The sequence below is a fragment of the Myotis lucifugus genome, unplaced genomic scaffold (genome assembly GCF_000147115.1).
Source record: "Myotis lucifugus unplaced genomic scaffold, Myoluc2.0 scaffold_72, whole genome shotgun sequence".
In the NCBI taxonomy this organism is placed as follows: domain Eukaryota; kingdom Metazoa; phylum Chordata; class Mammalia; order Chiroptera; family Vespertilionidae; genus Myotis; species Myotis lucifugus.
The window spans coordinates 4,493,820-4,521,195 of NW_005871120.1; the positions used below are offsets into that span (position 1 = coordinate 4,493,820).

A 27,376-nucleotide genomic window follows, 5' to 3' on the forward strand; every position below is an offset into this window, starting at 1 on the left:
GGCACTTTTTACAACAGATGAGCCTACACTGACAGGTCATTATCACCCCGAGCCCATGGGTTACATGAGGGTTCACTCTTGGTGCTGTGCATTCCCTGCGCTTGGACAAACGTACAATGACGTGAACCCACCACTGTAGTATATCACTCAGAGTAGATTCGCTGCCCTGAAAATTCTCTGTGCTCCACCCACTCATCCCTCCCTCCTCACCCCAAGCCCCTGGGAACCACTGATCTTTTCACTGTTTCCATAGTTTTGCCTTTTCCAGAATAACACAGAGTTGAAGTCACACAGTATGTAGCCTTTCCAGATTGGCTTCTTTCATTCTTCCCTTCTTGTGAGTGGACCTACTCATAACCGCATTGCCATTTCCAGGTTACAAATGACACCCCGGCACAGAGGGCTCAGGCAGCCTGCCCAGTGTCACACAACCAGTAAGTGCTCGAGCTTGGGCCTGGGTTCTTGTCCATTTGGTGCTCTGCATCTGATCAATGCTTGTGGCATTAGGAACGATTCTCAGCATCCAGGAACAACCAGCCCCTCCAACCTCCTCCTCGCTGTCAGACTGTGGGCCACTAGCTGGGAGAGGAGAAAGGGTGGGTCCCCAAAGGGTGAGCCCCCACACATCCTTGGAGGCTCCTTACCTGTCCCAGGCCACTGGGCAGGGAGACAGCAGGCAGCAGGTTCAGGCTTTCTCTTCACAGCTCCTGGCAGCAATCCTGGACTCCATGAGGAAGCAGGAGATGCGGATGGGCGGGGAGGCTGGCCAGGGCCATGGTGCTGGCTCCCCGGCAGAGCAGGTGAAAGCCCTCATGGACCTGCTGGCCGGGAAAGGCTGTCAGGGCTCCCAGGCCCCACAGACCCCTGACAGGACACCTGACTCTCCACGGGGGCCTCATGGCAATGGTAAGCAGATGGAGGGGTGTCCCCAAGCCTTTCCCCCTCCTCTCCTTTCATCCCCCCCAATTCTACCTCCTGCCCCTGCCTTTCATCTGCCTCGCCGCTTTCCTTCTTTACATCCGCCCTCTCCAACCCTGAGCTCTGACCTCCATCCACAGACTCGCGGATACAGAGACACCAAGAGGCCCTTCTGAGCAGGGCAGGAGGCAGCCTGGAGCTGGGTGGCCCCTCACCCAGGCTAACCAACCTCCTGCTAGTGGAAGGCCTGATGGACTTGCAGCTGAGGGAACACGACTTCACCCAGGTGGAGGCCACACGTGGGGCCTGGCGCTCAGCTAGGACCATCACCCTGAACAGGCTCTTCCTGCCTCTGTCGCGGGTGTCCATCCCGCCCCGCATCTCCATCACCATCGGGGTGGCTGGTGTGGGCAAGACCACCCTGGTGAGGCACTTTGTCTGCCTCTGGGCCCGGGGGCAGATTGGCAAGGACTTCTCCCTGGTGCTGCCTTTGACGTTCCGGGATCTCAACACCCATGAAAAGCTGTCCGCAGACAGACTCATTCGCTCCATCTTCCCACACGTCGGGGAGTCTGGCCTGGAAGTGGCAGCCCTGGCCAAAGTGCTCCTTATCCTGGACGGCCTGGATGAGTGTAAGACTCCTCTGGACTTCTCCAACACCGTGGCCTGCACAGACCCCAAGAAGGAGATCCAGGTGGACCACCTGATCACCAACATCATCCGGGGCAACCTCTTCCCGGAAGTTTCTGTCTGGGTCACCTCCCGTCCCAGCGCAGCTGGCCAGATCCCAGGGGGCCTGGTGGACCGGATGACTGAGATCCGGGGCTTTAATGGAGAGGAGATCAAAGTGTGTCTGGAGCAGATGTTCCCTGAGGACCAGGTCCTCTTGGACTGGGTCCTGAGCCAGGTTCGGGCCCACAGGGCCCTGTACCTGATGTGCACCGTCCCAGCCTTCTGCCGGCTGGCGGGGTTAGCCCTGGGCCACTTGTGCCGCCACAGGCAGGGGCCCCAGGACACAGAGCTGTGGCCTCCAAGGACCCTGTGCGAGCTCTACTCTTGCTACTTCCGGATGGCCCTGGGCGGGGAGGGGCAGGAGAAGGGCAAGGTGAGCCCTCGCATTGAGCAGCTGGCCCACGGTGGCCGCAGGATGGTGGGGACGCTGGGCCGGATGGCCTTCCATGGGCTGGTCAAGAAGAAGTACGTGTTCTATGAGCCGGACCTGAAGGCGTTTGGTGTGGACCTTGCTCTGCTGCAGAGCACCGTGTGCAGCTACTTCCTGCAGCGGGAGGAGACCCTGGCCTCCTCGGCAGCCTACTGCTTCACCCACTTGTCTCTGCAGGAGTTCCTGGGGGCTGCGTACTACTACAGCGCGTCCAAGAGGGCCATCTTCGACCTCTTCACGGAGGGCGGTGTGTCCTGGCCTCGGCTGGGCTTCCTCACGCATTTCAGGAGTGCGGCCCAGCGGGCCATGCAGGCTGAGGACGGACGGCTGGATGTGTTCCTTCGCTTCCTCTGCGGCCTCTTATCTCCAAGGGTCAATGACCTATTGGCGGGCTCCCTGTTGGCCCCGGGCGAGCAGCAGGGCTCCCGGGCGCAGGTGGCCCAGCTCCTGCAGGGCTGCCTACAGCCCAACACGGTGGTCTGTGCCCGGGCAGTCAATGTGCTGCACTGCTTGCACGAGCTGCAGCACACAGAGCTGGCCCGCAGTGTGGAGGAGGCCATGGAGAGCGGGGGCCTGGCCAGGCTGACCGGCCCCCCGCACCGGGCTGCCCTGGCCTACCTTCTGCAGGTGTCCGATGCCTGCGCCCAGGAGGCCAACCTGTCCCTGAGCCTCAGTCAGGGTGTCCTCCAGAGCCTGTTGCCCCAGCTGCTCTACTGCCGGAGTCTGAGGTGGGCACCAGGGTGGTGTGTGCAGGGGTGTTGGCAGAGGAGAGAGGAGAGGCCCTGGAAAGTACTTCCCCTCCACCAGCAGCCTCGGCGTCAGTGTTTGGGGGCTGCTGTCACAAAGGTCCACAGACTGGGTGGCTTAAAGCAATAGAAACGTTTTCTCTCACAGTTCTGGAGGCCGAGTCCAAATTCAAGGTGTTGGCAGGGCTGTGCTCCCTCTGACACCTTCAGGGGAGGATCCTTCCTGCCTCTGTAGCTTGTGGTGTTGCTGGCTACCCTTGGCTTATAAACCCATCACTCCAATCTCCGCTCCTGTGGCCACATGACTACCTTCTCAGTGTCTCTGTCTTCACATAGGGCAGCAGTTCTCAACCTGTGGGTCGCGACCCCTCTGGTGGTCGAACGACCCTTTCACAGGGGTTGCCTAAGACCATCCTGTATATCAGATATTTATATTACGATTCATAACAGTAGCAACATTACAGTTATGAAGTAGCAATGAAAATAATTTTATGGTTGGGTCACAACATGAGGAACTGTATTTAAAGGGCCAGAAGGTTGAGAACCACTGACATAGGGCTTTCCTTGCTTGTAAGGACATCAGTCGTATGGGATGACAGGCCCACCTCACTCCAGTGTGACCTCATCTTCTCTAATTACGTCTGCAACGGCCCTATTTCCAAATCAGGTCATACTCTTGAGCCACTGGGGAGTTAGAATGCCAACATAGCTTTTGGGGAGACACTATTCAACCCATAACACCCTGTGAACCATCCCAGTGCTGACAGAAGCCACACCCACACTCTCCACCCTCAGCCCATCTTCTGTCCACTGCTCCGGACCTTAATAGGGGCTGAGGGAGGGCACTAGGGCCAGGGCCATTCAGGACCTGAGAGCAGCTTCCATGTCCTCAGAAGGAGGAGAACTAGCAGCAAGCATCTCCCAGATGCACACGGATAGAAACCCCAGGGCTCATGCCCCTGAGCCTCCCAGTTCACCTTCGTAGGAAAACTGTGAGCTCGGTGGGGGTGCTGTCCTAGGTCTCTGGGCCATATGGTGGGAGCTACAGTGGAATGGAGAGAGGGGGAGGATCCTAGCCTGGGTGTCTGAGCTTAGTGCCCCCTCCTGCCTTCCTGTGCCAGCCAGGGACTTCATCCACCCTGCCTATGGGAGGTGGTACCACTCACAATTGCTGTTCCTCCCAACCAGGCTGGACACCAACCAGTTCCAGGACCCCGTGATGGAGCTGCTGGGCAGTGTACTGAGTGGAAAGGACTGTCGCATTCAGAGAATCAGGTAACGCTGACCCAGGAGACTCTGTCCAGGGCACCCACCTGTCTCTCTGGGACTGAGGGCTCCTTCCCCATCCTCCTTTCTGCTCAAGTAGCTGGTGGTACTTTCAAAGAGAGGCGTCTGAAGCATGCAGCAGCTTGTTTCCACCCATTCCAGAAAGTTCCAGGGGCTCAGGTACTCATCTGAAAGAAGAGAGGAAGGATAGGGTGAGGAGCAGAGGCTATTTCTCCAAACGCTATATGTACTGACATGGCACCAGGCCCAATTTTCTCACAGTTTGCCCTCAAATAGTGTTCTGGGCACAGGATTCTATCTTTAAATAAAATATAATTTAAAAAAATTTTTAAGTTAAAAACGTTAAAGCCTGGTTGTCCTGACATGCCAAGGTTGTGGGTTCAATCCACAGTCAGGACATATACAAGAATCAACCAATGAATGCATAAATAAGTGGAACAACAAATCTCTCTCTCTCTCTCTCTCTCTCTCTCTCTCTCTCTCTCTCTCTTTCCCCTTCTTCTCTTTCTTACAAATCAATAAAAAAGATTTTTAAATTTAAACATTGCATCTTTAATGTAATTAGATTAACGTTTATATGCTGACTGCAGGACAGATCTATGTGCTTATAAAATCTCTCCTGTGATAATTTCTAAGTTTGAGTAACACCCTTGTTTGTACTTGAAATTATTCCATGACCTAAGGGCAGCTTTCAGAGAATTAGGGAGGTGAGTTTGGAGAACAGGGCCCAAGAATAATTTTTTATTCTCACACAAGGCTTTGGGTTCTGAAATAATCTATATCTGAGGAAATAAAAATGTGGATTGAGTCAGGAGCAAAACAATTATTGAGGACAGTGGTTAGAGTAGTAGGCTCCATGTGATCTCGTACAGACACCTCTGTGCCTAAGGAGGGTAAAATCAGTTCATCAGAGCTGTGAGTGCTTGAAATTGGCCGTGGTGGGAGTATTTACACCATGGAAATTGGCCAATGTTACAAATCAGGGATTTTGTATTTTGGTTTTTCCTGAGAGCCAGTTTTCTAGCACACCACTGCCTGGGGTCCATGTGGTAGACTTCTGTAACCGCCTGCCCTCATTCCTGTGCTATGTTGCAGTTGTTGTGCTAAATTCTGATCAAACTTCCCTGGGACCCTTTGCCAGTGTGCAGGTCTGTCTGCCTACTCTAGTCCTACCTTGCTTGGCTCAGAGGCTTTTGTGGGCCTGGCATTCTGTTCCAGGGCTCACCTGATCTCTGCCTCTGTCCTGGCCCTGATGATGCTGGTGAGGCGGAGGGGTCTGGATCATGAGCCTGGAGCTGATATTTATAGACTTGCCATAACCACTCTTCTCCCTCCCCTTGGGCAGCTTGGCTGAGAACCAGATCAGTAACAAAGGGGCCAAAGCTCTGGCCAGATCCCTCCTTGTCAACAGAAGTCTGACTTCTCTAGAGTAAGTACACCACCAAAGGCCAGTCTTCCCCACAGGGGCAGGGAGCACTTGTGAGACATGTTGTGAAGTCCCCTTGGCCAGTCTCTCCCATGGGTGGACTGGAAGAATAGCTGAGCAAACAATGTCACAGTTCCTGCTCAGCTATTCGGACTCGCCCAGGAAGCACCAGAATTTCAGGCCTGAACTTGGAGTTATCATTCTCCTCTCCGTCCTTGGCTCAAGTCCACTAGAGCATCAGATCCCATTTTCTTCTGCCCATCACATGGGGCACCTTCAGAAACTCCTTCCTTGTTTGCCTACATAAACATCTCTGTCCCACTTGCACCAAACATGAAATCCTAAACCCTGATACATTCTGCTCAAGACGCATAGATTTTAAAGGTCAGTGTAACTTCCCTTCCTGGGCACTGGATGAAAGAGAATGGTTGTTTCTCTCTTCCTTCCGCCAGCCTCCGCTGTAACTCTATTGGACCTCAAGGGGCCAAGGCGTTGGCAGATGCTCTGAAGATTAACCGCACCCTGGCCTCTCTGAGGTACGTGTCACCTGCTTCCCCCTGAAAACCTTCCCTTCAGGTGCCACCCATGGAGTAGGAGGTGATTGAAAATGTGGGCATCAGACACCAGCTCCCACCCAGTGGGTACCACAGGATCTTGTATCCTAAGCAAGTTTCCAAGTTCCAGCTCCTCCCTGGTTATTGTGCTTGTGTTTACGGCCTGAGCAGGGAATAGAGGAGAAGAAGGGTAGAGATATGTAGAGGTGGAGGAGCAAAATAATCTATGAGGAAAACCTCTTGTCCTCCATTGAATGAGAAATCCCCAAGATCATGGTGTCGGAATGTCCCCCTGAGATGTTTTCCAAGACACTGAAAACCCATCTTTCAGAAGATTCTTATAGTTCGGTGTGGTTTGCTTAGGAGCCAGTGGTTGTATCCATCCTAAGTTGAATGTGTACCACCATTTTGTTTTGTTTTTATGTATTTCTTTTGTTTGTTTGTTTATGCTTCAGTTATATATTCTAAAATTAAAAATGATAAGATTTGAATTTATCCTAGGAATTCATTGCTTCTCAGTTGGTGCATCACAATATGGCTTATTTTCTATAAGAACATCTTTCCTAGGGACCTATTTCAGTGTATTGTGGTCTGTGTAAACACCTTGTATAGTAGATCTTCTGAGTAACAATTCCACATCGGAAACGTTTTTGTTGCTGTTAATCCTCACCTGAGGATATTTTTTTCTCATTGCTTTTCAGAGAGAGCAGAAGGAAGGGAGGGAGAGAAACATCGATGTGAGTGAGACACATCAACCGGTTGCCTCCTGCATGTGCCCCAACTTGGGACAGGGAGCTAACCTGCAACCCAGGTACATGCCCTTGACCCAGACTCAAACCAGCACCCCTTTGGGGTGCGGCCCGATGCAACCACTTAGCAACATCGGCCAGGGGGGAACCTATTTTTTATTAGTTTAATGAAGATAGCATTTCAGTGGGCGTCTGAGTTGATTCAGCTGCTCTTGTTTTGACCATGGCTAATCCATGTTCTTTTCACCAGGCAACTTGATGTCTCTTCTATTTTCTTAGGAGAAGCTTCATTTTCTTTACTTTTGAATTCTTCATTTATCTTTATTCTGGCTGCGTGGTCGCCTGACCAATATCTCTCCTTACCATGGCGGCTACCTCTCCCTGTTTTCATTTTCTTATATTGAAGTGAGGTTCCTACAAAATTCACCATTTTGAAGTGTGCAGTTCAATGGCACGTAATACATTCACAATTGTGCAACTGTCACCTCTATCTAGTTCTAAAATATTTTCAGCACCCCAAAAGAAGACCCTGTGCCCATTAGCAGTCACTTCCCATTCTCCCCTCCCTTCAACAACCACCAATCTGCTTTCTGCGCAACGGATTTGCCTATTCTGGATATTTCATATAAATGGAAGCATACAATAAGACCTTTTATGTCTGTCTTCTTTCACTTAAGATGTTTTCAAGGTTCATCCACATTTTAGCATGTATCAGTAGTTCATTCCATTTTATGGCCAAATAATATTCATCAGTTAATGGACATTTGGGTTGTTTTCAACTTTTGGCCATGTAAATAATGGTGCTGTACACATTTGTGAACAGTATTTGAATAACTGTTTTTAATTCTATTGGGTAGATGCTGGTCACATGGTAACTCTATGTTTAACCTGTTGAGGAACCACCAGTCTGTTTTCTACAGTGGCCACACCATCTTACATTCCCACCAGCAGTGGATGAGGGTTCCGATTTCTCTACATCCTCGCCAACCCTTGGGTGCTATGACTTTTAGCTGTAATTGGGATTACCGATGACCTAGCTATTGTTACCCAGATACCATGGGCACCTTGTCCCCAGTCAGCAGGCCAGTGCTTAGAGACCCAGAGGGAAACCTAAGTCCAGAGCAGCAGAGGGAAAGGCCAACTGTTGCCCAGGTCCTGTGGGATGTGCATTGAGGGCATAGAGTGGTTAAAGCCCCTTGTCACTGAGCTTAGCTGCTGCCCTCCCTGAGCATTGGTGACACTGTGGTGGGATTCAGGCCACCATTGGGTGCCCCTGTGTGCTCCATTGGTGACGCGCCTCTTCCTTGCCTCCACAGCCTCCAGAGTAACAGGATCAGGGACGATGGTGCCAAGTTCATGGCTGAGGCTTTGGCAGCCAACCGGACCCTCTCCGTGATGCAGTGAGTGGACATGCTGGCCATCAGAAAGTCTCCTTTGTACTCTCTCATCTTCTCCTCCAAGGACCTCTCTGCCTGTGTTTTGCTGGGAGGGATGGATGGGCAAGGCCCTGAGGCTTTCTGACCTGTCTGGATGGCCCCTGGAAAACTTGACGTCCATTGCTTTTCCAGAGAACAGGTGTTGGGCAAAAAATTAAAAATTAAACCTCCTGCCAATCCAGAAAACCCTCTCCACAAATGTGAGGAAGAACAAAACAGCTTTGTTATTTGAATAAACACTCAACTGGACTGTAATGTACATCATAGGCAATCTTCTGATGAGATTACAAAGACAGAAATAAATCACACCCTTTTCCATAGCCAACAGATACAACCCATTACATACATGTTTCCAAGATAAACAACTTGTCCTCAAGTAAGAGAACTGGACAGCAGCGTTTGTCACACATAGTTTATCCTAAATTAGCCTGGTAGTTGGGACAGCCATCTGTGTGTGTTAACTGCCTTTAGCCAAAGGAAAGTTAAAACTTTATATCTTCATGACAAGAAGGCTCTTACAACTTGGAGTCTGTGCTATCTTCCTTTATGTGTACATTTCAAAGAGATGACTGGCACTCAGCACTCTGTTGTCTCTGACCTCTCACCTTGAGTCAGAGTATTCTTGGCCTGGGAATAGCTGGGGCCAGCTTTGCTAAAGGACCCCTCTCCTCTCTCACAGCCTGCAGAAGAATACCATCGGGCCCATGGGAGCCCAGCACATGGCAGATGCCCTGAAGCAGAACAGGAGTCTGAAGGAGCTCATGTGAGAAATGCAGAAAGGCCAAATTGGTATCCTCAGTGTCTAACACAATGCCCAGCGTATCATAAATATTTGTGAGCATGGGGATGGATGGATGGATGGATGGATGGATGGATGGATGGATGGATGGATGGATGGATGGATAGATGGATGGATGGATGGACGAACTGGTAGTTGAGTGGATGGATGAATGGGTAAGTGTGTGAGTGGATGGATGAATAAATGTGTAGGTGCAGAACAACTGGCTTTGGACCCCAAAGCACTGGACCAGGAGAATGGAGATCCAGATTCACAGACTGAGTGAGCCACAACTGTCTCAGGCTCACATGTACTGCCTTCTCAGCCAGCAGAAGAAAATGGCATTTCCTAGCCACCTTCACATAACATATCACAAATACCTCTCATTAAAGAGTTGGTCCTTCCTCCTGGCCCCTACTCCCTTGCCAGGGAGCCAAGGACTTCGCTACCTTCATCTCTTACAGGAAGCAGGAGGTCACTTCCAGAGGCCACTGGCCAACCAGCTTCAAGCAGGAGAGACTGTACTGGCACCTTGAGACAACAGAGACAGCCCCTCCTAGACTCTGATCTCTGGGCCCCACCCTGCCCAGCTGCTCCAGGAGGCCAGCTCACCAGTGTCCTGTCTCTTACAGGTTCTCCAGTAACAGCATTGGCGATGGAGGTGCCAAGGCCCTGGCTGAGGCCCTGAAGGTGAACCAGGGCCTGGAGAGTCTGGAGTGAGTCTGCCTGACCACCCTCCAGGGGTGGCTGTGGGCAGAGGGGAACTCCCTTCCCCCCTCGTCCCCCTCAGGTTTCCTATCCAGTAGGTGGGTGGGTCCTGGAGGAGGGCTGTCAGTCAAGGCTACTTCCCTGCCAGAACCCAACCAACCCCCAACCCTGGGCATGCTATGATCTCAGTGTCTCGCCCTCCATGCCTACTGCTGGGGTCCAATCCCAGTGGGTCCAGGGGTCCCCAAAGGTGTGGACGGAGTCGGCGAAGAATGAATGACATGGAAACTGGGTTCAGTTCATCAGCATAGCGAGGTTCTCCCTCCAGAATCTCCAGCGAAGTTCTGGTCAGGATCTCCAACCAAGTTCTGGTGCCATGTTCTCTCGCTAGGTTCTCCAGCCAGGTTCTCCAGGTTCTCCAGCCAGGTTCAGTCACCAGGTTCTTTTGCCATGTTCTGTCTAGGTTCTCCAGTGAAGTTCTGTAGCCAGGTTCTGTCCAGGATCTTTTGCCATGTTCTCTGGCTAGGTTCTGGTTAGGAGCTGATGAGGGTCTGATGAGGATCTGATGTTTATTGTCTTGTTACATCCGTATTTATACCAGCCGATTTTAATCCTGTCAATTTCTATTACAAAGGTTAGGGCGTTTCTTATCTCCATTCCAGGGAGTAAAGATTATGTAGCTTAACTACCCGCCTGGCACTTAATTAAGGGGTTGTATCCCTTCCCTAACCTCAGGGAAAGATCCCCAACTGGGGAAACAACCTTTCTCGGAGAGGTGACCTTGGTTAAAACACATGGCGCTAAAGGGAGCAAACATATTAAGAACAGTATGCTATATACGCCAGGTCCATTGAAACATATGCTGTGCAGATGTTTCTTTCCTGCAGCGACTGTGTCAAGCAGCAAGGATGGACCGGCTTCCGGCAGCCTACCCCACCTGTTTCACCCTACCACACCAGCTCCATTTCCCTGGACAGTAGGGGCTGGTGTTTTCAGGGTGACAACAAGCACTGAAAGCCCTTTAGAAGTCAGTGCAGGTAGCTAAAGAAAGGGCCAGCAGCAGTGGCCTTGGTTGGGGGTGGGGGAGCTTGGCGCTGCTCCCACACTGGGGAGACTCAACTGTGCCCTGGGGGCTGCAGACAAGCGCATGCCCCCTCTCTGAGGCCATTTGGACCCACCCAAACCAAAGTAGAGTAAAACTCTGGGGCTGGTTATGCTATATCCACCTGCCCTGACCTAGCAGGTGCTGGACTGTGGGGATGAGAGAGGAAAGAGGGATGAGCCCTAGCTGGTTTGGCTCAGTGGATACAGCATTGGCCTGTGGACTGAAGGGTCCCAGGTTTGATTCCAGTCCAGGGCACATGCCCAGGTTGCAGACTCGATCCCCAGTAGGGGGCATGCGGGAGGCAGCCAATCAATGATTCTCTCTCATCATTGATGTTTCTATCTCTCTCTCCCTCTCCCTTCCTCTCTGAAATCAATAAAAAAAATACATTTAAAAAAAAGTAAAGGAAAGAGGGATGATGAAAAACAACAATGTGGTGTGGCACCTGCCTCAGGTGTCCCCCAACTCCCTGGCGAGCTTAGTGTTTCAGCTGGACTGATGGCTCCCTCCGAGTCCTGAGACAGCCACACCAAATGTGCCCTCTCTTCTGTCTTCAGCCTGCAGAGCAATTCCATCAGTGACACCGGAGTGGCAGCGCTGATGGGGGCCCTCTGCGCCAACCGAGCCCTCCTCAGCCTCAAGTAAGTCCCAGCCTCCCGCTCCAACCAGGTATCCCTTTGGTCAGGGGGTCCAAGGGGACTTGGAAGGAAAGGCCGGAGCTGGGAAGCCCACATTACCCCTGTGACGACCTCTGGTTGGGCAGCTTGGTTCTGGGGCTGGCATCCTGCACTCTACCTTGCTCTTGGGAGGACAAGGGCAGCTGTGGCCCCCAGCTGGCCAGCTCTGCTGCTCCCTGCCCATATACACATCCTTTAGGCACCCAAGCACCCATGCCTGCCCCTCACAGCTCTGAGGTCCCACTGTCTTATCCTCTTCCTCCTAGACTGTCCTACTGGTAGGTCCTAAAGGGGAGACACTTGGCTGCCTAGCCTCCAGAACCTGGGCTTGCTGGAGGCACACACCACATGCTCGCTCAGGAAGTCCGGGTCCCACATGAGATTTCTCTGGTTCTAAAAGCCTGAACACCTGGGCTTGTCTCCCCCAGAGGCCTCATCTGCCTGGTCAGCAGCTCAGGGTCTTCTCTTTCTTCAGCCTTCGGGAAAACTCCATCAGCCCAGAGGGAGCCCAGGATCTGGCTCGAGCTCTCTGCACCAACAGCACCCTGAAGAACCTGGAGTACGTGAGGGGGTGTGGGGGGGGAGGGCTGTGCTTCCTAAGGCTCCTTTATGCCAGGGCCCCACCTATGCAAAGCCCAGAGACTGGTGGGCCAGGCCCTGGTCACTCTGGCCATTATAAAAGGCTGAAGAAGGACCTGGCTGGGAGGAGGTAGCCAGGAGACCTAGACCCTGGTGGCGACTCAGACACAAGTCCCCCACTGTCCTGTCATAAATTACATGAGGATGAAGTAGTGGCAACTCTCTGGCCCTCAGCCCTTTGCTCTGGACGAGCATGTGGAAGGGGCCACATCGTGGGGGCAGCACAGTTCAGGAATCAGGAGTGAGTCCTCTGCCACCTCCTGGTGGGTGACCTGTCCTGGAACCTCACTGAGCTGAGCTTGGGCCCACTCCCTGTGGGGGTGTCAGATTTGTTACAACAGTCCAGGGCACCTGCAAGTGCTCCACAGGCGTGAGCTGGGCTACCCTAGTGGGCCCGATGCAGTCCTTGGGTTGGGGGAGGGCGGTCTGGATTCCCTGGGGAGCAAGGACAGGGACATCATGGTCGGCTTCTGCTCACTCGCCCCTGTTCCTCTCCTCCCAGCCTGACAGCCAACCTCCTCCATGACCAGGGTGCCCAGGCCATCGCAATGGCAGTGAGAGAAAACCACACCCTCATGTCCCTTCAGTGAGTCCTCGGGGCCCCCACCTACCCCGTCCCCTGCCCAGAGCTGCAGGGCTCCCCCAAACCAGTTGATGCAGGAGACCAAGTCCAGCTCTGGGCATCTTCCACATGGTCTCTGGGGCCTCCAGCAGGCTGCAGGTGGTCACTTGCGGGGCCACCAGCCCTGCCCCCTGCTCCACTTCCTGAGATGGATCCACGGAGAGACCAATGGGGTTGGAGGTGGGTAACCACAGCAGGGACCATCTGGAGTCTTTATTTGAGCCTGTCCCTGTACCCACGCCTAACCAGAGAGTAAACGTTGACTCCTTGGGACTAAGGCTGAGGGTTGCAGGAGCTCCGCCCATCAGTGGTCCCTCTAGAACACACCCCGCAGGGACTCCATTCCCTGGCGTCAGATTCTCCTGGGAGAAGCCTGCTCTTTCTGGAGCCCAGGACCGCCTGGACTCTGCCTTGGGCCACGTAGTCATGTGGTCCGTGTCTGCCTAGCCTGCAGTGGAACTTCATCCAGGCCGGCGCCGCCAAGGCCCTGGGACAAGCACTACAGTTCAACAAGAGCCTGATCAGCCTCGAGTAAGTGGGGACTCCACGGGGGCAGGGGCATCTGACACCTCAGTGCCCACCAAGCACAGGGCTCACGCCCTCAGCACACAGCCTCCTCTGTCCTAAGGCCAGCAGGCATGTTTCCATCCTCATCTGCTTTAAAAAATACATAATAGCTTTATTGAGGTATATAATTCTCTGGTTTCTGGTATATTCACAGTTGTGCAACACAACAACTAAATTTAGAACATTTCTATCACCCTCTAAGAAAACCCAGATCCATCAGTGGTCACTTCCCCTTCTGGCCTATCCCGGGCAACCACCAGCTTATTCTCTCTATGGATTTACCTATTCGTGACATTTCTGTAAGTGAAATGATACAATATGTGGTCTTTCATGACTGGCAACTTTCATTTAATATGTTTTCAAGGTTCATCCACATTGTGGCATGTGTCAGCGCTTCATTCCTTTTCATGGCTGAATAGTATTCCACTGTGTGGATAAGACTTTCACCTGTTGCTGGACATTGGGGTTGTTTCCACGTTTTGGTTATTATGAATAATGCTGCTGTGAACACCCATGTACATGTTTCTGTGTTTGCTTTCAGTCCTCTTGTGTGTACACCTGGGAATGGAATTGCTGGGTCAAATGGTAACCTTTTGAGTTTCACTCCTTTTGACGCTGACTACTTCTCTCTCAGCTTCCAGGATATCCCATCTCTGGCTAGTTCCGTTTGACTCTGAAATACCTGTGTTCCTCAGGGTTCTGTCCCAGGCCACCTTCCCTTGAAGGTGCTCTCTCTCTTCTGGAAGCTCTCCTCCTCTTTCAGGCTTTGAAGTCCTTATGGCCCCACAGCTACATCCCAGACCTCTCTCCGGAGCTCCAGACCCGTGTACCTACTGCCCATTCCGCACCTCCCTTTGGGTGTCTCAGTGGTACTTCAGATTGCCTGACTGATCACCCCCACAAGCCTGCTTCTTGGTTCCCCATCTTATGACTAGAACCAGCCAACCAACTGTGAAAAGTAGAAGCATCACCCTTGCCCTTTTCCAAGTCCTACTGATTCATTTCCAAGTCCTGTTGATTCTCTTCCCCGTGTCCCACCCCCATGGCCACTGTCCAGGCACCAGCATCACTCACCTGCATCACTGCAGCAGCCTCCACACCCAGTCCATCCACGGCTAGCCAGGATCTTTTCAAAATGCAAATCTGTCCCTGTCCTGGTGAGATGTTTCAATGGCTGCCCAGGGCCTGCCGAGTGAAGTCCGACCTTTAGCATGGCTGCTAGGGCCCCCAAACACCTGCTTCCTTAATGTCTCCTCAGCCTCGTTTCACTCTCGAGAGACTTGACTCAATGTCGTTGGGTTCTTTAGATATGCTAGGCCCCCTCCCCATCTCTTATCCTTTGGGTTTTGGTTTAGACCAGCGGTTCTCAACCTGTGAGTCACGACCCCTTTGGGGGTTGAACGACCCTTTCACAGGGGTCGCCTAAGACCATCCTGCATATCAGATATTTACATTATGATCATAACAGTAGCAACATTACAGTTATGAAGTAGCAACGAAAATAATTTTATGGTTGGGTCACATGAGGAATTGTATTTAAAGGGCCAGAAGGTTGAGAACCACTGGTTTAGACCTATTTCTCTGGGCAGCCTCTGGGACCACACTGCAGCCTGCTTTTAGCCTATAGTGACTGCTCATTTAATCATGTCTCCTCACCTGAGTTCCAAAAAGGCGGAATTGGCCTTGCTAGTGCACACTATACACTCAAGCGTCTGTGAAATTATTACTGCAGCTAGCAAGAATGGCCTGGGGACAGAGGGCTTTCAGTGCTCTGGCTTCGAAAAGCACACTTTATCTCACGTATCTGTTGGCAATGCTTCCATGTGTCCCTTTTCTCATTTGCTCCTGATGGTCCAGACCCCAGGTCCCCCTGCATGTTAATCAGGAGGCCATGGGGTGACCCTGGGAGTATAGTCTACAATGTGTGTGGTCTGAATTAGGTAGAAGGTCCAAGCTCAGCACGTCATGCTAGAGAGCTGGCCCAGGCTCACTCTCTGTGTTCAGTTTACAGGAGAACGCCATCGGGGACGAAGGCGCCTGTGCAGTGGCCAGTGCGCTGAAGGCAAACACAGCCCTCACTGCTCTCTAGTAAGTCCTGACGCGCGCGCAGCAGTCCAGGAAGCCAGCCCTTCACCATCCTTTCATATGGAAAACCATTTTTGTTTCCCAGTCTAGGAAGCTGCGTTTGATTTCCCTAATATCAGCAACCAGGCAGGAGAAGGGATGCCCAGCGCATTCTTGCTCCTGCAGTTGTAACAAGATTTAGGGGTACAGGCAGTGTTCTCCTGCAAACTCCCCAGGAGACTACCTCTATTTCCTGTATCCATAGTACCTAGATATGTCCCAAGCACAAACAGTGCAGGGAGGACATGCAGTATCCTTTGGACAGACCACAGCCAATTTTCAGTGCTATTTTTTCATTTTCGACCCTAAGTCAAGGGTGGTGAAAATGAGGGTGCCTGTGAATGGAAGCTGGGCCCCGGGCAGGTATGAGGACTGGAGAGCCCAGCCTGTCTGGCCTGACTACGTTAACAGCATCTCCTCTTAGTCTCCAGGTGGCCTCCATTGGTGCGCGGGGGGCTCAGGCACTGGGGGAGGCCCTGGCTGTGAACAGAACCTTGGAGATTCTCGAGTAAGTATTCCAGCCTCTGGCTAAAGTCTCTTGCCCCAAAAAACCAAACTGTTGATTCAAGTGAATAGATATGGAGGAGAAAAAAAATATCAATTTGTAAGAAATTCACAAAGCAATGAAATATCAAGCATGCCCAGCTTCCCCATTCCTACTTCACCCCTTCTCCCTGGGAGTCACTATTGTTGGGCCTCCTTTTCTTGAGTACCTGCTTTTCTTGGTCTTGCCCGGGCTGAACATGTTCCAAGATCTTGTTGAGGGGTCCCTGGGGTGGTCTGTGTCCACTGATCTTGGTCTTTGAGATCCAGGAGTTTGCGGCCTCAAGCTCTGTGGGGCTTTCAGGCATGTCCAGGTCACCCCTGCTCCCGTGGTTCTGTGATGCTGAGCACACAGGGACTGCTGGATGGAGTGCTGCCTCTCCTGTCAGCCCAGCTCTTCCTTGGGAATGTAAAAGGAGAATGAAGGCACCAACACACCACCCAGGTTGGGCTGGCTCACCCCTCCTGTGTGTCCTGCTTGCTCCCCAAAGCCAAACTCCGTTTTGGCTTGAGAGTAAGGAAGGAGCAACGTAACTCCCCATGGTTGCTGAGTCCACACTGCCTCTCACCAGTAGCCCACACTCATCTGAAGAAATAGCATTTTCACCTCTCAGCCACCACGGTGCCTTACATTGCCTGTCTTTTCTTTCTTTATTTTTAAACCCTCACCCAAGGATATCTGCCCCCTCCCCTCCCCATTGAATTTTAGAAAGTGGGAGGGAGTGGGAAAAGGGAGAGAGGTGAGAGAGAGGGAGAAACATTGATGTGAAAGAGACACATCGATTGGTTGCCTCCCACATGTGCCCCCACTGGGGCCGGGATGAACCTGCAACCCAGGTATGTGCCCTTGATGGGGAATCAAACCTACGACCCTTCAGTGCACAGGCCAATGCTCTAACCATTGAGCACACTGGCCAGGGCCATTGCCTGTCTCTTTTTTTTACAGTTTAAGAGGAAACGCCATTGGGGTGGCTGGAGCCAAAGCCCTGGCAAATGCTCTGAAGGTCAACTCAAGCCTCCGAAGACTCAAGTGAGTGGTTGCCGAGCCCTATCTGCACCCCAGAGCAGAGGACTTCTATGCTGGAACCTCCCCAGGGGATAAGATGCTCTTGATTTCCTCTGTAGCTGCTTCCTTCTGAATAGAAATAGTTCAGACTGTTCTGGTGACTATAGTCTATATTATGGATGAGTTTGGTCATTTTGCCTAGCATAGGTCAGAGGTAAATCACTTAACATCAGCATTTTTGGTCTGATAATCTCCATGGCACTAAGACGGTACAACCTGGCTCCTCATAAACTCGTCTCAGGATTAAATGCCCACCTTGCTGTTGTTATGGCACCTATTGGACAAATCAGTGCCAGAACTATCCCACAGGATAATGCAGTGCTGCTTTCAGAGGTGTGTTCTGCCCTGACTGGCTCACTCTGGTGTCTCCATCTTTTCTCTGCCTAGTCTTCAAGAGAATTCCTTGGGGATGGATGGGATGATATGCATTGCCACTGCACTGTCTGGAAACCATGGGATCCAGCATATCAAGTGAGTGGGGTTTGGCAGTCTCTGCCCTTTCCTGCCATTCTCACCCTTAGAACTGTTCCCAGGTCAGGCCCTACCTTCTGCCTGATTTTCGGAGCCAGTGGACTCCCAGGCCCCTCAGCAGCTCTGGGGAAAAACTCAATATAAAAGAAAGCCATTCAGAGCCTTGTCCATGGGAGAGATCCTGGAAGCACAAGGTTTCACCCAGAGCTCTGCATCTTATGTACTGACCTTCTGCTCTTTACTAAAGAGAAACTGTAGCCTCTAGCCCAGCGGTTCTCAACCTGTGGGTCACGACCCCTTTGGGGGTCGAACGACCCTTTCACAGGGGTCACCTAAGACCATCAGAAAACACATATATAATTACATATTGTTTTTGTGATTAATCACTATGCTTTATGTTCAATTTGTAACAATGAAATTGTGGGTCACCACCACATGAGGAACTGTATTAAAGGGTCGCGGCATTAGGAAGGTTGAGAACCACTGCTCTAGCCCTTCAGCCAATTTCTCAACTTGTCCTAATCTTTCTCTAGTCTCCAGGGAAATCACATTGGGGAATCAGGTGCCAGAATGATCTCAGAAACTATCAAGACAAATGCTCCCTCATGCACTGTTGAAATGTGAGCAAAGCAAGTTCCTGGTGGACCGGGCAGGAGGATGGGCAGAGATGCAGCTGGAAGCCTTCAAACAAAAAGACCATTTTCCAGGGTGATTTCCTGTTATCTGGGAATGATGCTGACCTGCACGAGAGCTGGTAAACTGCAGAGGCAGGAAAGGTGCTGCCAAAGGAGGTCGCGAGCACCTCTTCTGGTCCAGGGTCAGTCTAGGCAGGGGTGAGATGGACACTCTGGTCTGGGACAGAGGAAAGGGTCTTCCACTGAGGGACCCAGGACTTACACCTTAAAGCTCAGCAAGTAAGAAGCTGGCCTGAGCTTATTCATACCTTGAGGTCTTCATGTGCCCCCAACTTTTAAAAAATTATTACTACCTTTTCCCACTCATCCAGTTAAAAGTGAGTGGAAATGAGTTGCCATATTCCAGTGAACGGAGTACCAATTTGGCATTGTTGACAGAGAGGATCTTTCTTTTCTCAAGAAGAGTTTTAGGGGTATGATCCTTAGAGATATATGGAAAAAATGTGGGATTTTTAAAAAGAAAAATAAAGGCTTTAATTATAGAATTCTGGAGACAGAGAAAAAAAAAACTTTCCCAAAGTTTTTGCCATTTTTTAAATACATCACAAAATCTCTCACAGGCATGGATTATGTCTGGCGTATGTTATTTGGAGTCTGGCACACTAGTTATCTATAGCACGTTCAATAATGTTATTCTTAATAATAATGTTATTATTATTGGGCTTCCCATAATTATTATTACTCTGACTACCTTCCCTCTGAATTTCCATGTGGCATAGATTTCCATGTGGCATAGATTCCCTCAGATGTCTGTCTGTGCTGAAAGGAAAAGATCCCAAATGGACACCATAGCTCTCATCACAAAGATTATAAAGTAATTATCGTTTTAAAATTTGGACAGGAAGCACTATTATTCCTAATGCTTCTTTAAAAATGAGCATTCAGGCAAGAATCAATGGATACTAAAACCCCGGATGAAAGCCAATTGAGGAAGAAGATATTCACATAGTCTCAAAACATCACCCACAAAGGGTCATCTAAAAGGTATCTTATAGAAATTTTACAAATGTTGCCTTAACAAAGCGATTAAACTTAATGTCACTAATAATGGGACAAATGGACATCAGGGGCCCTGATGTGATGCACTGAGAAGGACATATTGCTGATGTAGTATTTTTGCCAAAAAGGTTTACCTGAATCTAATCATGAAGGAATAATTAAACAAAATGAGAATTGAGGAGCATTCTGCAAAAAAGGGAAAAAACAGCCTGACCTCTTAAAAAAAGTCAATGTCATGAAAAATAAAAAAGACTTGGGACTGTTTTAGATTGAAGGAGATTCAAGAGACATAACAACTTAAGATCTTTGACTGGATCCTAGACTGGAGGGGGAAAAACCAGCCATAAAGAACATTATTTGGAAACTGGGGACATTCGAACATGGGTCATGTGTAGTATTTATTGGATTGCTCTTTTAAAAAGATTTTTGCTGGGTATTGACAGTTTTTTCTTTCAGTGCTTTCAAGATGTTATATACTGTCTTTTGGTTTGCACTGTTTCTGGCTGAATTGAGAACTCATCAGAACAAGAGTTGCAGTAGCTAAATGTTGAAGCAAACTGTGCTATGCAGGAACCTAGCACTGGAGAAACTCCAGGGGCCGAAGCAGTGGAGAAAAAGAGTGCTCTTCATGGACTTCAAGAGCAAGCCACACTATAAATGGAAGGAAAGCCCCGACTTTCTCCAAAGTCTCTCAAGCACCCTCTACTGGCAACACTTAACATCTTGCTGGCTGATAAAGGAGAGATATTACAAAAAATAGCACGGTTACAACAGAGCAGGCCAAAAGGTGAATTTGGAGCTGAGGCAATAAATTGATACCAGCACAGTGGGATGTCCTGTTTTTTATTCTGGACAGTTCCTATTGCTGTGTCTTCAGGATCAGTAATTTTTCTTCTGCAGTGTCTGACTGCTCTTAATCTGTTTGTTTGGTTTCATCTCATTTTGTTACTCTCTGGAAGTTCTGTTTGAGGCTTACTTTATATCTTCTGTGTCTGTCCTTAATATGCTCATGCTTTCCTCTACCACCTGAATATACGGAATATAGTTATAACTGTTAAGAATATTCTTTTCTACTAATTCTATCACCTATCATTTATGGGTTATTTCTTGATTTTTCTCATTATGCCTGATAATTTTTTTACAGTGAAAAAAAATTTATATTTAGAACTAGAGGCCTGATGCACGAAATTCATGCATGGGTAGAGTCCCTAGGCCTGGCCGGCGAACAGAGCCAATCTGTGGGGCAACTGGTGGGGCTATCAGGGGCCCCTGCTGGCACCTGACTTGGCTGGCCTGGGGCCTGCAGGCTGGGGGCAGCTCCTGCATTGAGCATCTGCTCCCTGGTGGTCAGTGCATGTCATAGCGACTGGTCGTTCCACTGGTCATTCTGCCGTTAGGTCGATTTGCATATTAGACTTTTATTATATAGGATTAGGGAGCTGGACTCAGTTTAGGTGATCTCAATTTTGTTGGCAACACCCAAAGTCAGGAGCCAGTAAAACATATGCCTTCTTCCCTCCATCAGGCCCAATCAGGTGTTGACCTTGGCACATCAATGTCATAGAACTTCTTCACAGCCTGTTTGATCTGGTGTTTGCTGACATTGATGTCCACAATGAACACAGTGTATTGTCGTCTTCAATCTTCTTCATGATTGGCTCCATAGTAAGAACTTGATGACGACATAGCGGTCAAGCTTGTTTCTCCTCAGGGAGCTCTTCCGAGGATATCTGGCTGCTTTGGAGCCGCAGTGTCTTCATGCCTGGTAATTTTTTTATTGAACACCAGAAATTGGGGATTTTATCTTTCTAGGTGCTGGTTTTATATTTCTTAAAATATTCTTGAGCTTTATTCTGGTACACAATTACTTAGAAACACTTGGATCCTTTCAAAACTTGCTTTTAAGCTTTGTTAGCCAGAGTCAGCCATCCTTCATTCTAGGGTTACTTTGGCCCATCTTCTGAGGAAATGCCTCAATATTATGGGTACTCTACCTAATGCCCAAGTCAAGAAAACAGTTTCTATAGTGTCTACAATAGACACTATAGAAATCCAGGTGTAAAAAATTGTGAAATCAACCTTAGCCTTCTTACCCCATATAGTGGCTTCTACACAACTGGCTTTCTAGTATGTATGTTTTCAATATAAAGTATGAATTTAAGCAGAATGGCTCCTAATGTAGACTAAATTTTTCTCTCTCTCTCTCTGATTCAACTCCTCCCATTTCACAAGCTAGTTTCTTTCAGCTAAAAAAACATGTTTCCCTCACATACATACAAACAGAAAACAAAATAAAGTCTAGAATCAAAAGCCTCTAAATTGTACAAATGATTAATAGTCCAACACTGATTCCTAAAACAATTCCTTGTGGGCAGTCCTCCAAAATGTTCTTTGACCTTGCTTTTCTCCCCCAGCTCTGTCTTCTCTTTTCACTATGACCATCCCTTTCTGAACAGTCATCAGTACTCACTGTGTTGGCTTTAAAATCCAACCTCTCCTGCTATCTCACTTCTCCTGGCTGAAGCCCCTGATTTCCTAATTTCCAAAGTCCACTATTTATTGCTTAATCATTTTAAAGAGTATCTACTGACTTTCTATTATGGGAAATGGCACTTGTACATACATCACCTTATGCCCCCACTTTTTTTTCTTCTTCCTTCCAACATAGTTATAGTATGATTTGGGGTTGAATCATTATTTAGTGTTTATCTTATGACTTTATTAGTATGGATCACAGCTAAGCCATTTTCTTCCTATGTCATTGTTCTTTCTAGAATTAAGTTGTATTATTTTTAAATTTAATGAATTTTCTATGTCACTATTGCTTAATTCTTTTCCAAACTGTCCAAGAGAAGTGTAAAATCTGAATACTATCTCTCACAGACACACTGGTTATTCCATTTTCCCCTAATGACACACCTTCTTGAACCCTTTGTTTTCCTGCTCCAGTCACATCCTTATTGAAAGGACTTCTGTTCTGGGTAGGAGGCAGACCTTTTAGTTCCCTTCCAATTCAACCAGTCCTGGAGTCCAGCACCCAAGAGCTCCCCTGTGCTAATCTAATAGCTGTGATATTTATGTAGTACTAGAGGCCCAGTGCACAAAAATTTGTGCACTTGCGGGGGGGTCCCTCAGCCGGGCCTGTGCCCTCTCACAGCCTGGGACCCCTCGGGGGATGTCCACCTGCTGGCTTAGGCCCGCTCCCCGGGGGATTGGGCCTAAAATGGCAGTCAGACATCCCTCTGGCAGCCCGGGAGCCCTCGGGGGATGTCCACTTGCCAGCGGGGAGCAGGCCTAAGCTGCAGTCGGACATGCTTAGCGCTGCTGAGGAGGAGGGAGAGGCTCCCACCACCACCGCTGTACTGGCAGCTGTCAGCCTGGCTTGTGGCTGAGCATGGCTCCCTCTGTGGGAGCACACTGACCACCAGGGGGCAGCTCCTGCATTGAGCATCTGCCCCCTGGTGGTCAGTGTGTGTCATAGTGACCAGTCATTCCCAGTCATTCTGCTGTTAGGGTCAGTTTGCATATTATCCTTTTATTATATAGGATAGAGGCCTGGTGCATGGATGGGGGCAAGCTGGTTTGCCCTGAAGGGTGTCCCGGATCAGGGTGGGGGTCCTGCTGGGGTGCCTGGCCAGCCTGGGTGAGGGGCTGATGGCTGTTTGCAGCTGGTCACAACCCCTTCAGGGTGGGGGTCCCCACTGGGGTGCCTGGCCAGCCTGGGTGAGGGGCTGAGGGCCATTTTCAGGCTGGCCAAGCCACCCGGGCGACGGAAGCTTCCAGCCTCTCTTTTTTTTATTCTGGGATTTATTTACCTTCTATAATTGAAACTTTGTTGCCTTTTGTGGAGGCTACAGCCGGCAGAGGAAGGAGCAATCAAGCCTCCTGCTCACTCCAGCTCTGTGGCCACAGCCGGCTGAAAGCAGGTATCTGGGGTTTATTTACCTTCTATAATTGAAACTTTGTTGCTTTAAGTGGAGCTGAGAGCTGACGCGGCAGCTTGGCTTCCTCCATCATTGGAGCAACCAAGCCTCCTGCTTGCTCCAGCTCTGTGGCTGCCGGCCACCATCTTGGTTGGGTTAATTTGCATATAGTTGCTCTGATTGGCTGGTGGGCGTGGCTTAAGACATGGCAAAGGAATGGTCAATTTGCATGTTTGTCTTTTATTAGTGTAGATGTTGCTAACCAAAGAGACACATCTTCCCTTCAGATGTTTGGTACTGATATTACCATTTAAAATGCTAGTGAAAGATATCTTGCATTTATTTCTTCCTGTCCCAGCTAAAAGGGAAACAGTTCTTCTGATTTCCTAGAGGAAGTCTTTGTACTTTGTTCTTAATGGCTACCACCAATAAAAATTGAGAACTTAAAAAATTCCTTTATATTTTCTGTCAATACACATATTTTAAAGCATTTTAAGAGATCCGTTAATTATACAGTAAAAAACAAAAACCCACCACTGTCAGCAATGACCTAGGTGCTAGTTTTTCACAGACCTAATCACTCGAGCTTCTGTGGGGCCTGAGTCTGCTCTGCTGCATAACTAAAACCAAATGACACCAGGTCATAAGGCACTTGCACATATTTGACTCCTGGATCCATTACAGTGACAGAAATACATTAATAACATGATCGACTACTTGTATCTCCTTTGTTGACAGAAGCTACTGAAGAAAGTGCCATACCATAGTGAGAGCCTGCACAAATTCAATTAACCAAGGGATGAAGGATGACCAAGAAGCAGGTGAAAGAATGAATCACCCATTACAGTCATTACCTCTATCTGTGGACATTTTATCAGTAGCTTGGGTAGGACTCCCAAGCTAATGCCCATTAGAAGAAAGCATCACATACGGAAAATAGAAACACATTTTTAGTTTTTTTCAAAATATAAGTCAGGTCAGACTCAGGTGAACCAAATCAATAAAGTATTTTTTTTTAAAATATATTTTATTGAATTTTTACAGAGAGGAAGGGAGAGAGATAGAGAGTTAGAAACATCGATGAGAGAGAAACATCAATCAACTGCCTCCTGCACACCTCCCACTAGGGATGTGCCGGCAACCCAGGTACATGCCCTTGACCGGAATCGAACCTGGGACCCTTGAGTCCGCAGGCCGACGCTCTATCCACTGAGCCAAACCGGTTTCGGCAATAAAGTATTTTTTTTTTTTAAAATGGCACCTCTTACCCAGCTGGCATAACTCAGTGGTTGAGCATCGACCTATAAAACCAGGAGGTCACAGTTCAATTCCTGGTCGGAGCACATGCCCGGGTTGTGGGCTCAATCCCCAATAGGAGGCATGCAGGAGGCAGCCAATCAATGATTCTCTCTCATCATTGATGTTTCTCTCTCTCTCCCCCTTTCCCTTTCTCTTTAGGGGAAAATCAATAAAAATAAATTTAATTTAAAAAAAAGATGGCACATCTCAAATTACTGATGAATTAACCGAATGCTGAATGTTTAAAAAAGGGGGTAATCTCATACATAAAATGTAGAAAAAGATGGTAAAAAGCAAAGGTGATAGCACTAACTGTCACAGTCCCCTAAAGTTTACATGTGCCACAGTAACGTTACTATGAACTTTTCTCGAGTATTTTTTAATCAGTGCAAATAAACAAAATAATTACATATTCAAGTAAAATTTATTTAATAATATAAAAATATGGTATTAAAAACATTTATTAAGAGAAGTAACTTCAGAAGTCTTATGACTTTATAACTGAAAAACAATAAAAACTGTTCTGTGCTTCCCAAAAAACAAAACAAAAAATGCCACCTATCTTTCACTTGTCTTTTCATAATAGGAAAATTCTAGTGTTACTCTACCTATTTCAATTCTGGTTTATTTTTTAAGTCAACTTTCCTAAGAAGGAATGCTGGCCTTCTGAGAAAAAAAATGGAGAATTTATAATCTGGAGGATCTTCTGTTGCCTGATTTTCAAAGAAAGTTGATTTTCATCTAACTTAGCTAACTTTCATTCAGAAAATTTTAGTAAAATGCATTTAAAGCTTGGTATTGTGAACATGCAGGAAAAAAGACTATAAAATGAAATAAAAGCTAGAATTAAAAGCCTCTAAATTGTACAAGTGACTAATAGTCTGGCACTAATTCCTAAAATGAGTCCTTGTGTGCAGTGCCAGCCTCAGGTTTGTCCCACTGACTCTTAGAGGACATATGTGACAACAACAATAATCAAACTTACATAGAAACTTATTTCTCCTCAAGTTTTTGTCCTGTGGATGTGAATCACTAAGCACACACATATTTCCCACTTTTGGGAGATAAGGCAAAAAAAAAATCATCTTTGGAGTTTGCTCTGGTTCTTGTTTAAGCTTCATGGAGTAACACATAGGAGGCTAAAGCAAAAAACAGGTAATACTTCAGTAACAGTAAGTCCAACTGACTTAGTAAACAAAATATGCTTCCTTTCTAACCTTCTAAATTCCCATTTACCTACAAATCTGAGGGTTTTAATCTGCATGGGTCCCTTGGCAAGAAAGTCAGAAGTCATTGTCACTCTCTTCCAGGGGCTCAGGTTTCCGGACCCTTCGACTAGATTTAGCTGGAGAGAGAGCAATGCTCTCGTCTTCCAAGTCGTCGTCGTCTTCTTCATCATCTTCCATGTCAATTTCACTGTCCTCCGAGTCTTCCTACAGGAAAAAGACAGCAAATACACTTTGTTCCTGCCATCTTGTCAGCAAGACCCTACCTCACCCTTTTACTAGTAGCTCAATAACTAGCAACACCGCCATGTGAAGGAAGAGCTTGGTAGAGAAGCGGTCAGGTTGTGGGGGCATAAAAATGGATCAACTTCTAGATATGGCTGGCTGGAATACAGAGATCAATGTATCCTCAAAGCGGTAACCTTCAAATACCAAGATGCAATAATCCAACGTAGGTGCCACAGGGACTGGCTTTCCCACTGACGACTCGGGAACATGAGACCTGCCCAAGGCTCACTGAATGCTGCTTTGCTCCCAGCGGCTCAGGGACCCACCAGTGGGTAGCAAGGAGGGTAGGGACTCGGAGAGAGGGAAGAAAAGCTTGTTTTGACTTCTGACAGACTGGGGATCAAAGCCACAAAGGAAATGGGTATAGGGAGAAAAATAAAAGAAACACTCTCACTTGCCGGCGTGGCACATGGCTTAATGGCTTCATTGCTTTTAATACCTAGTCAAGGGGCATGTTCTTCGGTTGCAGTTATTATACATGGAGAACAGGACGGCAACCCCTCAATTCGCCTCTCTCACAATCATTGTTTTTCTCTCTCTCTCTCTCAGAACTCTCTCTCTCTCTAGCCCGCTCTCCTCTTTTCTCCCTCCTTCCCACCCTGTCTGAAATCAATGGAAAAAAATATATATATTCCTATATAAAAAAAGGCTAATATGCAAATTGACTGAACAGCAGAACGACCAATTACTATGACATGCACTGACCACCACGGGGCAGACGCTCAATGCAGCAGCTCCCCCCTGGTGGTCAGTGCGCTCCCACAGGGGAAGCGCTGCTCAGCCAGAAGCCAGTCTCACGGCTAATGAGCGCAACAGTGGTGGTGGGAGCCTCTCCCGCCTCTGTGACAGTCAGACATCCCCCGAGAGCTCCCAGACTGAGAGAGGGCGCAGGCCAGGGTGAGGGACACCCTCCCCAAGTGCACAAATTTCGTGCACCAGGCCTCTAGTATCTATACTAATAAAAGGGTAATATGCTAATTAGACCGGGAGACCTTCCAGACAAAGCCATGGTGGCGGGGTCAAGGCAGAGGCGGTTAGGGACAAGCAGGCCAGCAAGGGAGGGCAGTTGGGGGCGATAAGGCCGGAAAGGGGGGGCAGTTGGGGGCGAGAAGGCCAGCAGGGGTTGCAGTTGGGGGTGAGCAGGCTGGCAGGCAGAGTAGTTAGGGGTGATCAGGCAGGCAGGCAGGTGAGTGGTTAGGAGCCAGCAGTCCTGGATTGCGAGAGGGATGTCCAACTGCCAGTTTAGGCCTGATCCCTATGGGGGCAGTCGGACATCCCCCCGAGGGGTCCCAGATTGAAGAGGGTGCAGTCCAGGCTGAGGGACTCACCCCCCCCACCCGTGCACAAATTTTGTGCACCGGCCACTAG

General features: G+C 48.9%; 2 protein-coding genes across 9 annotated transcripts in view; one reads left to right on the forward strand and one right to left on the reverse strand.

Annotated features, from left to right (window-relative positions):
* The first annotated feature begins 664 nt into the window (after positions 1-664).
* NLRC3 (NLR family CARD domain containing 3) lies at positions 665-18,202 on the forward strand. Its single transcript, XM_023755263.1, has 17 exons — positions 665-906; positions 1,059-2,808; positions 4,015-4,101; positions 5,459-5,542; positions 5,992-6,075; positions 8,159-8,242; positions 8,958-9,041; positions 9,689-9,772; positions 11,427-11,510; positions 12,022-12,105; positions 12,688-12,771; positions 13,255-13,338; positions 15,379-15,462; positions 15,923-16,006; positions 16,988-17,071; positions 17,495-17,578; positions 18,112-18,202. Exons 1-17 carry the CDS (start codon positions 729-731, stop codon positions 18,200-18,202), a joined length of 3,198 nt encoding a protein of 1,065 aa, XP_023611031.1. The 5' UTR covers positions 665-728.
* CLUAP1 (clusterin associated protein 1) overlaps positions 14,446-27,376 on the reverse strand; it is a 54,653-nt gene continuing 41,722 nt past the window's right edge. For 6 of the 8 annotated variants that reach the window (XM_023755267.1, XM_023755265.1, XM_023755268.1 and 3 more), the window contains one exon: positions 24,907-25,927. In XM_023755267.1, the coding sequence (XP_023611035.1) occupies positions 25,778-25,927 (150 nt within the window). In that variant the 3' untranslated portion in view covers positions 24,907-25,777. Of the gene's footprint in view, positions 14,560-16,211; positions 16,442-24,906; positions 25,928-27,376 lie in introns of those variants that run through there. The other 2 variants (XR_002829712.1, XM_023755264.1) reach the window with 2 other exon arrangements.

Bases quoted from the DNA above. Each gene is read 5' to 3' on its own strand.
- NLRC3 (XM_023755263.1), top strand. From the start codon at position 729: ATGAGGAAGCAGGAGATGCGGATGGGCGGGGAGGCTGGCCAGGGCCAT. The intron at 5,543-5,991 runs GTAAGTACACCA...TCCTTCCGCCAG, and splicing joins AGAAGTCTGACTTCTCTAGA to CCTCCGCTGTAACTCTATTG. The intron at 12,106-12,687 runs GTACGTGAGGGG...CTCTCCTCCCAG, and splicing joins AGCACCCTGAAGAACCTGGA to CCTGACAGCCAACCTCCTCC.